At 40.0% G+C, this 18020-nt stretch overlaps 2 protein-coding genes across 2 annotated transcripts in view; both read right to left on the reverse strand.

Annotated features, from left to right (window-relative positions):
• The window catches only part of si:ch211-117n7.7 (uncharacterized protein LOC751622 homolog), a 6648-nt gene extending 3819 nt beyond the window's left edge, over positions 1–2829 (reverse strand). Inside the window, exon 1 of the mRNA XM_024296432.2 lies at positions 2521–2829. Within this exon, the coding sequence (XP_024152200.1) occupies positions 2521–2606 (86 nt within the window). The 5' untranslated portion in view covers positions 2607–2829. The remainder of the gene's footprint in view (positions 1–2520) is intronic.
• Positions 2830–4688: 1859 nt separating this feature from the next.
• On the reverse strand, positions 4689–12799 carry mocos (molybdenum cofactor sulfurase). The gene is made up of 15 exons (XM_024297794.2): positions 12494–12799; positions 11538–11627; positions 11404–11470; positions 10681–11325; positions 10495–10571; positions 10179–10378; positions 9983–10099; positions 9577–9915; positions 9340–9502; positions 9159–9246; positions 8722–8846; positions 5648–5744; positions 5381–5522; positions 5174–5278; positions 4689–5104 (listed from the first exon to the last, which is right to left on the reverse strand). Exons 1-15 carry the CDS (start codon positions 12603–12605, stop codon positions 5000–5002), a joined length of 2472 nt encoding a protein of 823 aa, XP_024153562.1. The 5' UTR covers positions 12606–12799; the 3' UTR covers positions 4689–4999.
• Positions 12800–18020: the final 5221 nt, after the last annotated feature.

The following is an 18020-nucleotide window of genomic DNA, read 5'->3' on the forward strand; positions in this document are numbered from 1 at the left end:
GAGGTTGTGCCGCAAATACAAACTGGCATCAATCCCACCGGCGTGAGCAGAGATGCAGCAGCGGTGAGGAGACATGCTGTAGAACTGCACGATGTAATCAAGATGCAAGCAGTCACTGGACTGAGTCTGGACCCCCTGGAGGCGCCAAAACCATGTTTTCCAGACCGCAGCCAATTACTGGACAATAACCCCTCCATCAATTAACACTAATCAACCAGTGGGATTTCTTAAGTTTAGGAGATGAACTTCTCTGCAGGGACTGAATGGAGTGAGAGGTGCAGGTCCTTTATGCAGTCTTTTATTTTGAAATGTAAGCTTTTTTTTAATTAATTGAGAATATATATTTTTAATTAAATTACAGTACATAGTTGAGTTAAAGAAAGGAAGAAAATAAAAGGAAATAATTAATACCTTTGATTTTATTTTACACCAGTCAGTGTTTTTCTTTGCAGGACCTCAGTTTTTGCCATTTTTAAGCTTTATTTTAAATTGTTTCAATGAATTAAATGTTTAATTATTTTCATACAAACAGGATTTGAAACTATCAAAATGTGTTGTTTGGTATCTTGTAAGAAAAGCTGTTTAAAATGTCAGCATTTCAGTTGTTAAGCTCAGTCACTTTGTGAGTCTGTCTCCCTGTATTCATGGATGTGAACTCTGCTGTCACATGTTTGCACCTCTCCTCTCCACACTTCATCTCCCGACTATTTTCAATCCAAACTGTAAATTAGTTTCTGCTGTTTTCAAATTCTACTTGACACCTTCTTCATCTCACCTCTTCTGTTGTTTTCTTTCCCTCTCAGCTTCCCTGCTGTTCTGCTCTCCTTTTTTTTTGGCAACTTGTTCACAGAAAAGTTGGACAAAAATCCCAAACTCATGAAACCTTGTAATTGGAGGTGTGATCACGAGATCGTCAGAAAAGTTTTTTCTCTTTTTAAAGAGGTTTAAAGTGTTGCTCTGTGTACAGTTTTCTGTGACATCTAAGATTGAATGAGTTAATGTATTTTACACATTTATATTCTCCTCATCAATTTAAAGTCAACCAAACTGCTGCTAAAGACGTGGAACTCTCATCTTCTTATCCACCTCCTCCAGCTGAACCTCCATCCCACACCCTCCTGAGGCTATCATACAAGCTTCCTTTTGTAATTAGTTGACCTTAAAAAATGCTGAATACCAATTAGTGGAGGTTGCCGTAACGCAGAGGTACAGTGGTCGATCTTTGAACGGAAAATCACAGGCTTGGTTCCTGATTCTCCAGCAAGTGTCTTTGGGCAAGTACACAGTTTATTATTGTCTAAATAAAATAATAATACAAAAAAAAATCATAAGGTTCAGGAGGCCCAAGCAGGCTGCCTCTCCATCCCACAGCGGCTCTATGTCTGTTGGCCGGCTTTCCAAGGGCCGGTTTAGCGGAGAAGCAAGCTCTGCCGCGCTCGGCGTAGCAGAGCGACCTCCACCACTCTTGGTTTCAGCATTGTGGAAGGAGAATTCAATACATGTTTGTACTGAAGCTGCAGAGCAGGATGACGAACTTTTGAAATGACGGGAGACTTACACCAGTTGACCGATCACAAAATCCAACTGCAATACCTCGATTCAACCTGTAGGGGGCAGCACATAGACCTTTTTAGACTATAATTTCAGGAATTCAACACATTTATTTTAAATTGTTAAAAATTTGGTAAGGACCAACAGACAATACTTTTAAAGCCCCATTCATAGAGGTCAACAGCAAAAAAAAATGTTGATTTAGGGTTTGGTTACCCTTTAAATAAAGGACTGCTTTATAGAGACTTGTTACCTCAGTTGAACCACAGATGTGGGTAAATGTCTGGAGTCATTTGTACATCCGTACTAAATACTGATGGATCATTTCTTGTTGAAAAAAGATATCAGCAGTGGTGGCAACATGTCTTTTTCTGATCTAGTTCAGCTGGTTTAAATGTTAATGATCAATTTGTGTTTATGACTAAAAGCACAAAACCTAGGACTACTGTGAAATGCATGTTCCCGTCCATTCATGTTCAGGTTGCAGATCCCTGCCATAAGGGAACATGTATTCTGGTTCTTCCTTTACTTTAGAAACATTACATGAATCTTTGTAATATTAATTTCTGCAGAGCATCAGCTCTGGAGCTAAAATAACATAAACATTCTTCAAAATGTACCAGTTTCAGACCAGATCTAGGTTTTTAGATCACAACAGAATCACAGCTACTGGAATCATTTTATGTTTTGCCAATTAGAGTTTATTTTTTAATTTTTTACATGAGTTGAATCATGTTTCTACACTCAATTTCCCAGCATTCCACGCAGCTTGTGGCTGCCCCGCCCCTCAAAAATTTTGGAATGTATTTTCTCTCTATCACATCTGTAACGTGATGAAGTTCCTGCAGCTGGTTCTGATGGGTCGAGCAACCGGTTGATGCAGACGCTACTTTCTTTGTAGATGACGTCAGCGTCCAGAAAGAAAAACTGAATAATCAAGGAAGGAAGTAAAGATACTGAAAAACTCACCGTTCTTTCTTCTCTTTTCTGCCGGAGTTCCGGGTTCTGTTCGGTTTGGAAGCAGACGGTTTCTGTTTGACGTTTCTTCTCTTCATAGTTTTACGTCACCAGGACTGAAAACACAGCAGTTTTCCACGTCCACGAAGAAACACACCTCACAATTCCTGCCTTTTTGGACTTTGAGCAACTTTTATCGCTAAAATGCGAGGACTGGTAGGATTGGTTTCGTTAAGGTAGCACTGCTTAAGCTGTCAGGTATTTTAACACAATACCCCCTGAATCCACCTTAAGAAGAACTCGCCGTTACACTAATCTGGCCTTTGCGCACAGAAAACATGATTGACAGAAATGACAAATGAAATATAAACCTAAGGTTTACTAAACCCCAACAGCTTTCAGGTCCACCTTTAATAGAGGGCAGAAACATTTCTACATGAAAAACAAACAAAGTTAGCATTTACTAAAAGTAAGAACATCAGTTTAATTTAAATGACTACTAAAACTAAAGAAGAGAATTAAAAGAAAAAACATCTGGTTCTGTCATTATGACATAATCAAACTGGTAAAATTACAGCTGAACAACTTTAAACCAAGAAGCCAAAGAGAGACATGATTACAGTAACCGAGCTTTACATGTTTCATTCATGCTCCCCACTTGTTCTCATACATGTTCACTGTGTACGTTCCCTCAGATCAGGGGTGTTAAAACCAAAACTCAACCATACAAGGGGCCAAAATCTAAAACACACCGTTGTTCACGGGTCGAACAGCATACACATTTATTAAACACACAAAAACGACATTTTTAAAACTTTAAAAACCTAACTTTTTAACATAAATATGATTAAAAGCCGACCGGAATGTTATTCTAGAATAAATCAACCTGAATCTTAATAAACTTTCAATATTTTTCTCTCCATAAAAAATACATTTTATTAAAATTATACAAGATGGACATAAACTAAACGCTAAAAGAAAAATGACACTCTAATTTATTTACTTTACTTATAAATAACCCAAAAGATTTTGATCTTCATAAAATATATCATATTAAAATTGTCCAAATATGAACATGCTGCAGAACAAAACAAACAAAGCCATAAAATAAAAATAAAATGTGTGCTTTTTAGCAAAAACAAATCATTACTTTTTCTTTGCTCTGGGTTTTGCTGTCTGGCTGTTTTACTTTGTTTTGACCTTAGTTATTTTATACGGATATGTTTATTTCTTTCTGCACCACGAGTGAAAGGGAGGGAAAGGATGATGACACCATTGAGATGTAAAACACTATGTTCTCAAAAAGCCACAGATCATTATAACTGATCTCTCAACCCCCATAATCATAATATAGCTTCAATAACTTACTGGGGTCGTTAATAATAATAATGTAAAATGAGCTAGTGGGCTGTAATCAATTGCTTACTAGATGTTTACTGTGAGTGTTCCCGAGCGCAGGAGGAGCCAAACAGCCTCGTGTGGCTCTGGAGCCTCAGGTTGCAGATCCCTGCCATAAGGGAACATGTATTCTGATATTTCCTTTTCTTTAAAATCACCGCATAGATCTTTGTGACATTCATTTATGAACACAAAAAATACAAAGAACTCTAAATCTCTCAGTGAATAACAATAAAAAGATCATTTCTTTATTTTCTGTCTCTTAATAAAAACTTTGCAAAGTATTAATTACTTTCCACTGTTGCAGTTTATTGTTTACACACATATTTATTCCAAATATTTAGAGCATTCAGCAATGTCACCAGTAAATCAAATTAATTGGACATTATTTCAGCCTCGTCGTTTAGCTTCTCCGTTAAGACGATTGCTCCTTAATTGAACTTTATTTACTGGTTGCGTTTCACGCTCCATTACTTTGGATTTGAATAGAGTTTTCTCTAAACAAATATTTCCTGTTGCTTCTAAAACCAATAAACGGTCAAATTTCAATTCAGAAAAGGTTTGGGGAGCTTTCTGTAAAGACTTTCAATCGCATAGGAATGTTTAAAAAGGGTTATCTGAACTTGGGTTTTTATCTATTGTTATAAATAAATAAATAAAAACTAAAAGTTGAGTCTTTGTGCCTTTTATTTTTTATTCTGTTACCACTAACAGTGCATCATTACAAATATATTGGATTTTACAATGTGGTTTTAAACATGTTAAAGAGAAGGCCATGTGGGGAATTTATCTTTAGAAGAAGCAGAAGGTACAGAGATGCTTCAGAAATGTACCTTCACAATTACAGATAAGACATTCCTAACATATTAGTACTCTTCGTTCCTCAACAGTTCAAAAAGAAAACAGGTGCCTGGTAGATCATTGGTATATCTTAAACATTCATTTTTGTCTTATGTTAACTTTGTTGGTTAACGAGAAGGTTCATGAGTTAAACAACAAGCAGCTTCCCTTTCCCTTCCAGAAAGACTTGAGGGGATTTCACTTAAAAGGACTGAATCCCAAATGGTTGATGTTTTTATAGGTAGGTGACCCTTCAATGTCTGTGTGGTTCCGGTTGGATAACAGAACCAACAGACAGGACGTTTGCTGTTGCAGAACCGTCTGGAGTCTCATGGGAGAGATACACGCCAAACGTCACCTAAAGTTGGAGACATCTTTGGTACTTATGTTCATGCTTCACACAGAAGAAACACCGTTTGTGACTTACCTTCCCGCCGCGGAGGGCAGACAGGGACATGAGCGGCTCTTTAGATTTGGCTCCAGTGTCCTGGTCTATTCCCACCATCTGGCATCTTCCGCACTGACCTGCGACCTTACGGTTTATCACACAGGGCACACGCTTTGGCAATAATCCACTTTACTGGCTTTTAATGCATTTGAAGATGTCACCATTTATCTCAAAGTGTCAGCTCACCACGAACCGGGTGCTGCCAATGATCAAGTGTGACCAATTATCCTCCTCAAATGGTTCTCCTCCAGTGATGACTAAATTGGCTCGGAAGCGCCTGATGACATTCTGAGAGTCGAGGAGCTCCTCGTCCTCGCAGCCGCCCCGCCTGTGATAGAGGGGAAATGAGGAAGCGTTGTTCCACTGCGCTGCAGAAATGAGCCACTATCATGTAAATGTGTGGACGCATCCTGCAGCAATGCAAATGCAGAATAACTTCTCATGTGTTCAAACCTGCTGCTCATTAGACTCTGAATGAGCTTCACGCTGGCGAGGTTGATCATGAGATACTGAGCTTCATTCACCAGAGAGAGGGACGGGGAGGAGGCAGCTGGAAAGGAAAGACTTCATTTGATTTGAGGAAAACATGGAACATTGAGCAGCTCGGACTGACTGAAGACTAAAGTGATGAGTCATTCAGTCACAAATGTCATAAAATACAAATGCTTCTCTGAGGACTGAGAACAATTGTTTCATTTACTTAATTAAAGACGTGGAAATAATTCAACACACGGAGCCAAAACTTCTTCTGAATGAAGACTTATTTTACAGCCGAGATGCTGTTCACTCTCATCGGCCTGAGACGGATAAAAGGTTTCCCATGAGTGAGCCTGTGAAAGCAGTTTCTAGTGGCTCTGCAGGGAGCGATGTTTCACCAGGGACCCGGCCTGGATCGCAGAACCAGGAGGATCTCACGCTCAGTGTGAAGAAATATATATAAAAGAAAGCCTGGATTACAAATGATGAAAGACACAGGCCTTCACCAGTAAGGAAGGATTACACCAAATGATGGATGCAGTGTATTGTGGGAAATGAAGGACAAAAGAAATGCAAAGTTGCTTGAACTTGAGTCATGTAAAGATTTAAAGGTCATATTTTTGCAGTTTGGAATGCTGATGTTTTAAGGTAGGAGGAAATCTTTAGAATAATTATAAACAAATCTGAAATGTAGTTTTTATGGCCTCAGAAATCAAGATCCTACATTTCCCATCATGCAGTTCTACACTGCACGATTTATTAGATCCTCCCTGCCAAGCACACCTTTCAACTGAGCCTGGTTTGTATCAGAGTTAAGATGAGATAAGTCTGTTTTCACCGAGTGAAGCACAGAAAGAGATCTCTGAACTGATGCAACGCAGAGTCGTCTCCGTCCAGAGAAAAAAAAAAAAACTTCTGTCAAATGAACACTTTGTCCAATAAGACAGACCTCTCATCAAAGCGTTCCGCACCAAACCTTTTCAAATTGTAAAGCGTAGAGATGTAATGACTCAGTCAAGCCACAATTTGATTCGATTCACAGTTTTAAAGTCACTTTTTCGATTTTTTTCCAATGAATTAAAGGTAGGCTATTTGAAGGCCAATTAAGTTTGGTGTATTTTTGCCCCTTGCATCAAACTGTCTGTTTTCCTACTGAAAGGATTCAATAGAAATAAACAATTACATATAATATTGATATGATCACAAATCCTTTCATGAGGATCGCCCGCGCACTTGCTCCTGCTAGCACTTAGGGCAAATGACCTTAAAAAAAAAGAAAAAGAGACAAAGGACTAAAGAGGGTTAATAAAAAGGAGCACGGCTCCAGGAAGGAGTCAGAAGGGAAATAAATCCTGGAGAGACTGACTTATGTGAAACTTTTAAATCCGAAGAACAGCACGCGCCTGTCCGAGAAGCACACTAACAGGCGCACCAGCAAACTCCCAGGTGCGCACACACTAACAGCGAACCTGCATGAAGAAATTTCAGCTTCTCTGCATTTTTTTTAATTTAGACACAGGCCGTGACAAACTGATTTTTTGAACCGATGAACATGTTGATGAGTTTGAATCGTTTTTTTCTTGAAGAATCGTTACATCCTCAGTAAAGCATGCAGAAAAAAATCCCAGCGTATCGCAAAGAGGATATACAAGTAACCACATTTTGACCACATTTTACATCTAAAGAACTTTGGGTTTGTAGGAAGAGCCAGAAGTCTGTCAGTATGACTGAGCGGCTCCTTCAGAACAATAAGATCCAGGCTATTTTTCAGCCTGGAAAAGGTCAGCGAAGTTAAAGTTCAAACTGACATTCAGACACAAAACACTGTCAATCTAATTCTAGACCATTGTTACTCCCATTTAGAGGAGTTAACCAACAAATATCTGATACAGATCAACACACGCTGGTCTGCAGAAACACAGAACACACAAGTTATCAGGAAATCAATTCTTCTTAAATGTGAGACTTTAAAAAATGTTTAAATAAATTATGAAAAAAATGAGGGATTAAAAATCAACATTCCATAAACTAGTGCTGCCATATGATTCATTTTGTGCGATTAATTAATCGTGACCTGTAATTAACTTATTTAATTAATTGATTTTAATTGCAATGCTTTTAACCAAATAACTGCTGTTAAAGCTTAATTTTTAGGTATTTTACTTAAGTTTGTGACATTGTGGCACAATAATAGATAAAAAAAAATGGCTTTATTGTTTATGTATTTCTTTTAATAAAATATTTTAAACCTTTACGGAGGGATCTTTTTGTTTAATCTTCAACAAATAACAAAATAAAAACAATAACAAAAAACACCAGACCCAGAGTGTTTGAATTTACCACACATCAAAAAACAGTAGGAACACTTTTCTGAGCAATCTAAAAAATAGACTTTGGCTTTTGTTATTCTTTAAAATATACTTTTGTTTTATCATCTGGATTAAAAAAGCACTAAGAGATGAACTTTCCCTCTAAAATTATTTATTTATTTATTTTTTTTACTTCTTGTGACGATCACTTTTCTATGAAAGGAGCTAGAGCGGAGTGCAGTTTGTGCACACCACAAGCTAAAGCTGTTACGATGACAACGCGACGCACCGCGTATTAAACAGTCCCATTTTTTCAAAAACAATTTAAACTTACAAATATAACAGAACTGAAGTTCTAATAATTTTTTTATATATTTATATTTTTCTTAAATAACTATGGTATTAGCGGGATAAAATGCAGAACATGGAAGTAACCATCTGTGACAAAAAGGAGATTAACGCGATTCAAAAAAATAATGTACTAACATTTTTTTTAATGAATTAACGTGATGATTTGACAGGTCTCAATCCTAATTCAAAGTCTCAATCTTCTTTTAAAAACATCAAACATTTTTTTTCAGTAACAGTCAGTTGCTGATGTTTAATGTTGATAAAATATAAATCATATTAACATATTAATTTAAAGTGTTCTGTCTCTGCAGTTCCTTTAAATGACATATTCCACGTTGATGTTTCACCAATAGGAATCTGGAGTGAACCCATTAAAAAGGCCCTTCATACCGTCACAAGGTCTCTTCTTCATTTCTCGGGTGAAGTCTGGACTTTGTCTTATCAGGCGGCACGGCTGTCCGAGGAAGTCTGACAGCCAGGATGCGGCCTCGCCCCCGCAGTCAACAGTCTCCACCCTGGAGCAGAGAGGATTACATTCAGGAGGCCTCAGGGGAAATCTGCAAAAGCTTGATGCCGAGAGCTGTTTGGAGAAACATCTTCATCCTAGGATCTACAGATAAACAGCTTTTTCTGTTAGATTGAAGCTCGTCATTTCACCTGCCTTTGTTTGTGTTTCCCCCAAACGGAGGACTTTTATAAAGAGGAGATAGAAGTGGGCTCTATAATGTGTCATGGAACACTGCAAAGGCAGAATGATCTGAAAAAACATTCAAATCTGGAACAAAGGACATGTGTCGCCGTGTTTCCGCTCAGTCTGTCCAGCTTACCTGTCACCGCAAACTTTACTCTGACTCACAGCAGAGCCTGTATGCAGCAGAATGTCATTTTCCAGAGGAATTGAAATGGTATCCATCCCTGCAGGGTGATGGATCAGAAAAAAACATACAAATTTACAGGGAAAAAAAAATCAACACTTGTGTGAAACGGTGCGTTTATGGCTCCGCTGACCTGGAGCCTGCAGCATCAGCTTGTTTGAGGGAAGGTGGACTCTGGGGCGGATGAGGCACAGGCGAGGCTCCCTCTTCTGATTTAAGCAAACTCCGTTTCCATTCACCACCATCCAGCCTCTGTCATACAATAAACCCTGCGGTCCCACGGGCCAGTTATGGACCTGCATGAAAAACAGCAAAGCCAAATCAAACATGGAGCGCCAATGAAAGAACAGACAAATGTGATCGCTCAGACCTCATATGCTCCACAAGACTTAACAGGATATATGTAGATGTTGGTCAGAGTATAAGCTTCCCTGTGGCTGTCTGACTCTCTCTGTTCCACTGGTTCTTCCCTGTGAAAGACTTTGATGGAGGAGACACCATTGGATTTCTCTGATGGTGCACTGACAGGTAGGAGACCTTGTAGTCTGTCTGGGTCCACGGTGACCGGCTTCTCCACAAAGCACTCAGCAACAAAGCTCAGGAACTTTTGACAGTCTTCAAACGTCGACATGTAGCCGAAGGACACTCGAACCGATCCAGTTGGCTGGCCATCCACCAGGTCAACGTTGTCTCCACAGACGTGCCCCGCCTTAAAGAGCATCATGTTTTTTAAAGTCTGTGCAGACCCTTAACAGGCGGTTTCCTCCATCTCCCACCTGAAGGTTTCTCTTCATCTGCTGGTTGGTGATGCCGATGAAGGCCTGACAGGCTCCCGTGTTGCAAAAACAGCCTGTGCGCACATGGATGTTGTATAAACTTGCCATCCTGTCCACCTGAGGGCAAAAGAGGATTTGCTGTAAAACTTACCAGATAAGAGTAAACACGCAACAGAAGTTTATTCATTAGAGGCACCTGTGAATATCCGATTATTTTCCCGTTAGAATCCAGAAGGTTGAAGCTCAGGATGGGTCCCTGGGTGACCGGACTGTCAAAGTGGCCATCCGCGTATATCTGAGCCGCCGGTCTCCCGTTGCCATGGCAAAGACCGGAGAGCAGCATGAACGTGTAACGTGCCAAGCCAAACGTGTGCAGCTGGATGTTGTGCATGTTTCCTGAAGGCATAGAGGGGTGAGGCTGATAACATTTTACAAATGACACCAAAGCAAAGATTCTGTGCATGCAAAATGAGTAAACTTGGCTGAAATATGCATCATGCTCCTTCCTTTACCTGTTATCCTGTAAAGAGATTCAAAGCCATGGTTTAATGCAACAATGTCCAAAAATGATATGGTTCCATCTTCAAACCTTTAGTGTGGACGGAGAAGCAGTGGATTTCAGAATAAATGTGCACATGTGTCCTGATGAATGTTTTTACTCAATGTGGAGCCTCTAACAAGCGTCTGAAACGCTTCACCTGTCAGAAACGTTTGCTGCCTCCACATAATAATCTTCACTGGTGAGATAAGCGGCTGCTGTGCCTCCTCCGAAGTAAGTCTTTTTCAGTCTTCCTGCTGTGCTGTTTCGGACCAGAAGAGCCCCCAGACCTGTGGGGAAGCCAAACATCTTGTAGAAAGAGATGGGAATGAAATCAGCAGGGCAGTCCTGTAGGTCCAAGGGGGAACAGCTGACATGGGAGGCTGCATCCAGCAGAACAAACCAGCGGCCTTGGTGGTCGCACGCCGGGTAAAGACGTCTCGTCTGGATGCCTCTCACATAGCTCAGGGGGTACTTTCTTCCAGAAAAGTTGCTCTGCGCTGGGTAGCAGAAGAGGTGTGCTGTTTGGTTGAGAGCATCTTCACCTTGGGATTCCACTTTTTCTTTGTTTTCCACTTCTTCTGGGAGGACAGGTAGGGCAACAACCCCCAGGGCAGAAGCCTGTCCCCTTATGCCTACTACAGAGGTATGGTTGTCAGTGAGATATGAGAAGTAACTTCCTGTTTCCTCCTCTCTCTGTGCGCTCCAGGGAAAGATCTCAGCCACTAATTTGAGAGCAGCAGTGCAGCCAGAAGTGAAAATCACAGAATACTCCTCAGGGCTGGAGTTGAAATGCTGCAGGATCCTAAAAGGAAATGTTCTGATTTCACTCACTACATCCAAAACTCAGTGGAGTCATTATGAATGTCAGCCTGGACTTCACCTGTATCTAACCCGCTCCACGGTGTCATGGGTCAGCCTGCTGCTGGGGCTGTGGCTGTGAGGGTTTCCTGCCAAAATAAATGTACCAAGTTACATAAAATCTAACAAGAAAAGAGGGAAATTGTTCAGTCTTACCATAAACGTTAGAGGAAATGTCCTTAAAGTAATCTCTGAGCAGAGAGTCTGGGTGCAGAGTGGCTGCTGCGTGGTCCAGATAAATTACTCCTGTTTACAACACAACAGCAGTTCAGTAACTGCAGATGCCGTGTCTGCGCAGATGCTGTGTATGTGTGCAGATGCTGCATGTGCGCAGGTGTTGCATGTGCGCAGATGCTGCGTGGTCCAGATTTGACTCCTGCTTACAACACCACGGCAGATCAGTAACTGCAGATGCCGTGTCTGCGCAGTTTTCGTGTATGACTGCAGATGCTGCATGTTAGCTGTAACTGTTGTGTGTGAGCAAATGGTACATATGCACAGATTTTGTGTGTGCAGATGCTGTGTGGGTCCAGATTTGCTTCTCCTGTTTACAACACAAAAGCAGGTCAGTGACTGTGTGTTACTCATAGTCATACAGTGTCACTGGATGAAGCAGGTGTGACGTCACCCACAGAAAATGGCTTACCTCTGGTTCTTGTGAAATAAAAACAATTCAGTTGCCATTTGGAGCCAGACAACAGTGATTGGTTCAAGTCGGTCTGAGTCAGCGAGAGCGAGCTCGACAGTAGCTGTGGAATAAACGTTTGAGGTGGGCGGGCACCAGATGCTTTTACTGAGTTATTTGATTGGTCGGTTTAAAAAAATAGGATTATCAAGAACATGACAAGAAAAAATGTATCAGAGCAAGAATGTTTATTCAGACAAATAGAATGACTGAATAGAATGGCGTGTGTGCAGAGCTGCGTGGTCAATATATGTTACTCTTGTTTACAACACAAAAGCAGGTCAGTGACTGCAGATGTTCCTGCGCGTGCGCAGATGCTGCGGTGCAGATGTTTCACGTGAGCTGCAACAGCTGCATTTGGGCAGCAGTTGCGTATGCGTTTATGCAGTGAGTGGCAGTGACACTGCGTGAGCTGCGGTTGGATTACCCGTCATCCTCTGGAACTCTCGCTCCCGCAGGTCTTCAAAGTTCCCCCCGTAACCGTAATGAGGCCAGACTCGCTGGAAAACTCCAAAAGTGTTCAGTTTGTGGAAGTCCATGACGCCTCCTCGTGAAGAACAGTGGCACGGCCACCCTTTTCCGGACACGGTCCAAGTCCAAAGTCCGGAAACAAAGAACTGGAACTGTTGTGAGTTCCTGGTCCGTTTATGTTCCCGGTTTGGAAGGCGGAGAGTCACGGGCGGAGCCGCCAACACCCCCGTGTCCCAGTGGACACCAGGAACCCTCCACACGAGCACGTGCAAACTGACTCCTTAAAGTCACGTGACCCCTTTCAAAACCTCATCTTTAAAAGCATGTGCCAGTTCTTATTTCCAATTACTTTAAAATTATTTACTAAAATGTATGAAATAAAATAAAATTCACAAACAACTTAGCATTTAGATTAAAAAACATTAACATTAATTATCATAAATTAATCTACACACTTTACTATTGCTTATTTAAGAAAAAAATGCAACAAAATTACAAGCAACTTTCTTTCAGTTATAATGTGACTAAAATGAATTTAAGATAAACAAAATTATGAGCATGAATTGACACCTCTGTTCATAATGTGTGCATCTTTACTATAGTATCAGCTGTACACTTCTCCTGCAGAGAGAATCAGAGAATCATCTGCTTCCATTTCTCCTCTCCATCTCCCTCCTTCACAACATCCATCCTCATGTCCTCCTAAAACATCCATGAAAGTCCACTGTGGTTATTCCTGGTAGTTCTAACATCAGCAGCTTCTTCTTCTTCTTCTTCTTCTTCTTTTTTTAAACATAATTGTAGTTAGATTCACAACACAATAAAACAAAGGGCAGAATTTCATATTTTTGTACCATAAGGTGCATTAAAAATCTTTGTTTCAAAAACAGTCAATTTTATAATCCAGTGTCCCTTTTGGTGAAAAGAAATACAGTATTATTTTTTACTTGAGTCCTATGTCAGTATTCCTTCATAAAATAAGTGATGAACTCATTTAATGTCAAAGAATCCACCAGGAATTCAACCTTTTATCAGGAGGGAATAGTGGCACACCAAAAATAATCTCTATTTCCTTGTGACTCCATAGTAAATGCTCTGTCGTGTTTTGCTGGAATGCGTTAACATCTTCTACACGGTTCAGCAACAAGAAAGCAGCACAGTCTGAAGTAAACATGGTCAAAGAGAGAGGGATTAGGTTGAGTCTGCTCTGTCAACAATGACATGAGGGAAGGCTGGTGGAGCTCTGACAGCTAAGTCATCCCACGTGTGGTGATGCCAATATTATCAGAAGATTTCAGGACTTTACAGCAAAATAATCTGATCTGAGGATTGATGCAAAAGATAATTCTTCAGTTTGTTCAATGGAATGAACTCAAGAAAACTGCTCAGTAAACTATGTCAGCTAAAATATATACAGTACATATCCAGGGCTCTAAATTAACTGTTCTGGTTACTAGCCCGGGTGGGTGGGTACATCCAAAGTCTACAGCCAAATTAGATTAATACTGGCCAAACATTTCTCTGGAAAAACAGTTTGTGAATTTGAAAGCAATACAGTTATTCCCTTTATTTAATAACTTTCAGTTAATGATTATTCTCTCACAAAAACAAAATACTACTAATAATTGAATGTGTCATCTTATGACAGGTTTTTAACATTACAGAAATGTCATGTTATTACAATAAAAGACACTTCTTAACTCTAAACCTCTTAATGAATACATATCTTTCTTTAAAGTTTCAACTTACTTTATCTACAAATGTTATAGTTAAATGTTGGGGATGTATTAAATATTGATCAGTGTGAACTGTTTATTGGTTTGTGAGTCAATCCCGACGACAGTATTGGGCACAAAGAAGTGAAGTCTGTGGATGACCTGCTGGATGCCTACGCTGTGGGAGTGATCAACTTTGTAGCTAGCAGTCTGTTTTTATGATGTTTGATATATTTTTTATGGAAATGTATTACATTCAATGAAAATAAAGAAGACCGCTCCTTTTTTAATCGAATGCAATATGCTTCCACACTGATGAAACTAGTAATGAGGAAAAAAATAAATACTTTAAAGTTATTTTAATGTCTTGCATAGAAAAACATATGCATACGTTGCATTATTAGACCACTGCGGTGTTTTCCTTGTGAGTCTTAGTCCTTTCAGAGTAACAAGGACATGGAGCAACAAGTGAGTGTGTTTGTGTTGGCTGAGATCAGTGAGAAAACAGGCCTGCTTGAAATTACCAGCAGTAGTGAGCTCTTGATGAAAGCGTATAAGTGAGGAATTCAACGTAGCCCCTGAATGCACCTCCTGTTGCAGCGAATGTAACTATTAAATCTGCGCAATAAAGTCAGAAATAACTCTGAGATCTATGATAATGGTAGCCAAGTGGGGAGGGAGAAACTGTCAAATACAATTAAGCTCCTTGTCAGAAATGAAGAACAACGCCTCACCTGTCAAAGTGGCCAGTGAAATAGTTTTCCCACCTTCCAAACAGAAGTTTTCTCCTCCAAGCTTGGGTCTTCTACCAGAGGCCTGGGAGCCTCAAGGTCCTGGACAGTATCTTACCTTTTCGGGACTGAGATCTGCTCTAGCCACTCCTTCAGTTTGGGGGTTACAGCCCCAAGTGCTCCAATTACCACGAGCACCACTGTCACTTTAACCTTCTAAGGTTTCTTCACTTCCTCTCTGAGTCCCTGGTATTTCTCCAGTTTCTCATCTTCTTTCCGATGTTGCCATGGCTTGGTACAACCACATCCAACTCAAAAGCTTTCTACTGTTCTTTATCCACCACTACAACATCAAGCTATATGCTAAGAGTTAGCGCAACATTGACTCCCTGATCCACTCCACCAGGATCTAAAGTACTGACATTGGGATGTCATTCGGGCTTGAGAAATACAGTCCAATGACAACAAAGAGAGGCAAGGTAGTCCAGCGCAAATAACCTTTAACACAGCCTTTTCCAACACCTTAGTTTTTATTGCCTGCTTATGTTATTTTACTTTGCATGTAAATATAAAATAATCTCACAAAAATGGAAAACAACCAGAGTCAGCATTATTAGCTCTCTTAAGAACTGACCCTTTTATTGACCTATAGGACAAACAACTGCTGTGTAATAATTTACTTTAGCTTTGTCTTGCTTAAACCTTGCAAAATTAAGTTAAAACTGAGGGTTATCTTTTAATTTTACACAAAGTACAACAACCTCAGTTCAGGTTTTAGCCCTCACTTGAGAAAGGGTCATGCCAAACACAAAATAAATCAGTTCAGACTTGAAATGGGCAAGAAGAACTTGAGATTGTTAAAGCCCATGAAGCAGGAGAAGGATTCAAAAAGTTCTCACAGCATTTCCAAGTGTCAAGAACTGGAGTGAGAAACATCAAGAAATTCAATGAGAGCCACACAGTACAGCACAAGTCTGGCAGAGATAGGAAGCCAAAGATTTCAAAGACTCTGGAAAAGGAAACTACAGTGTGTACTTAAAGACCTCAGAACAACTGCCAAGACTCTAGTGAATTACTTAGCCGAGTCAGGAATTGTAGTCTCAAAGAAAACAATCACTAGAATGGACCGTGAGGTTGCAGACCAAGAAAAACTCCCCTTCTGCAGAAAAGACACCTTCAAGCCAGACAGAAGTCTGCAAAGGAGTGCTTGGAGAAAGATGATACAGACTGGAAGCTTGTCTTTGGTCAGAAGAGATAATATCAGAACTCTTTGGTGATAGAGATGTTGCTTTGAAGCGACAAGTCTTAAACTCAGAGAAGAACATCCTCACAGTAAAATATGGTGGGGGAAATATAATGCTTTGAGGATGTTTGAGTACATCGGGAACTGGGAGTCTTGTCAAGGTGGAAGGAATCATGAAGATAGAGGGCTATGTGAAGATTTTGAAAGAAAACCTCAAGCAATCAGCAGCCAAACTAGATCTGGATTGTCTATTTGTCTTCCAACAATTCAACGACCCAAATCATATGGCGCTCCTGGTGAAGAACTACCTCCAGAAGACCAAAGTGAACACAAAGCCCTGACTTGAAACACATTGAATATGTGTGGGGTGACATGAAGACTAAGGAACAATCCGAATTCTTCTCTTCTCCCTACCCCCCATTTGAAGGCACAGCTTCATTTGTAGTTGAAGTGGTGTCATATTTCTTCTAAGATCCCACCCTCCAGATGGAGGGATAGAGAGCCCTCCGTCGCGAGGGTAAATCGTGTTGCGCTGTGCTGCGGAGGAGAAGTGCTTTTCTTCATGTGGGTGCACTTTGAAGCGCAGAAGTTTAGATTTAAACTTAAGAAAGGACTTTTAGTTGTAGCATGACATTCTCAAAGTTATAAAACCGCTGTTGTTATGTATATTCGAGCACTGGAAGCTCCGCGCTAACGCTAGCTGACTGGCGATTATTGGTGACGTCATCGAGCAATAGTGACGTCTATATTTTCATAACTCTCCATTTGGAGGGCTAAATGTTGGGAGAAAGGAGGATGGCCAGAAGACCATCAAATCTGGAAGAGATTAAGAGATTTTTGAAAGAAGAGTGGCTAAGAATTCTTCAGGAGATGTGTCAGAGACTTGTTGAAAACCACAAACGACTGTAGACTGTTATATAAAAAACATGATACACAATTGACTGTTAGCATCAGGGAAGCTCTATATTTTGCCCTTTTTCCCTTTTATGGAATTATTAAAACAATGTAAGCATCAATAATAAAGTCAGGATGTTAGAACAAGTGGTGTTAAATATTCTTTGCTCTGTTAAACAGCACTTGGAAAATGGTTGCAAAAAAAAAAAATACATTTCCATAGAGGGGCAAATAATTTCATCCTCAAGTGTTTATGAGACAAACAACCAGAAAAACCTTCTGAGGAGATCAGTGAAACTTCCTCCTGCTCTTTTCAGCTTGTGTCTGTCTGTAGTCTCTTTTTTATACAACATTCAGTCCACCATAGTTTAGGATGAACACACTTTATTGTTGTACTTTACAAAAACTGTTTGGAGGGAGACACTCCTGCAAAAGCGTCCAAAAAGTGAAATTTCTGTTGCACCATGGATACAATCACTTCAGAATCATAGTTTCTGTTGTGGATTTTGCAGAATTTCAGTCTGCTTTATAAAATTGTTGGACATTAAAATATTTAATCTATGACCTGATATGTCTGTTTTATTCATTGCAAAAATATTAAGCAGTCTGTCAGTGTTATGAGACAACAAAAGACAAAGTTTTATGCAATAATTTCTGATTTTCTTGTCAAAAATGTTAAACTGAAATGTGCAAATTTAATAATCAGCAGTTATAAACAATACAAAGTTATGAAACATTTACTGTTTCCCTGATTAAGTCCTCAGTGAGACAAGCCTCAGTAACTGTTTCTCAGTTATATGAAAACAGCTGATCGGTATGAAACACCCGATCATCATCGCAGTCTGAAAGGACAGAAACATCCGTCACATGCTTCGTCTCATGGCCTTCACCACACAGTTA

The sequence above is a fragment of the Oryzias melastigma genome, linkage group LG15, assembly GCF_002922805.2.
Source record: "Oryzias melastigma strain HK-1 linkage group LG15, ASM292280v2, whole genome shotgun sequence".
In the NCBI taxonomy this organism is placed as follows: Eukaryota; Metazoa; Chordata; class Actinopteri; order Beloniformes; family Adrianichthyidae; genus Oryzias; species Oryzias melastigma.

Excerpts from the sequence above, each read along its gene's own strand:
- mocos (XM_024297794.2), bottom strand. The coding sequence starts at position 12,605 with ATGGACTTCCACAAACTGAACACTTTTGGAGTTTTCCAGCGAGTCTGG. Across the intron at positions 10,572-10,680 it reads GCAGCAAACGTTTCTGACAG|GTTTGAAGATGGAACCATAT; the intron begins GTGAAGCGTTTC and ends TCCACACTAAAG. Across the intron at positions 9,247-9,339 it reads GCTGATGCTGCAGGCTCCAG|GGATGGATACCATTTCAATT; the intron begins GTCAGCGGAGCC and ends ATCACCCTGCAG.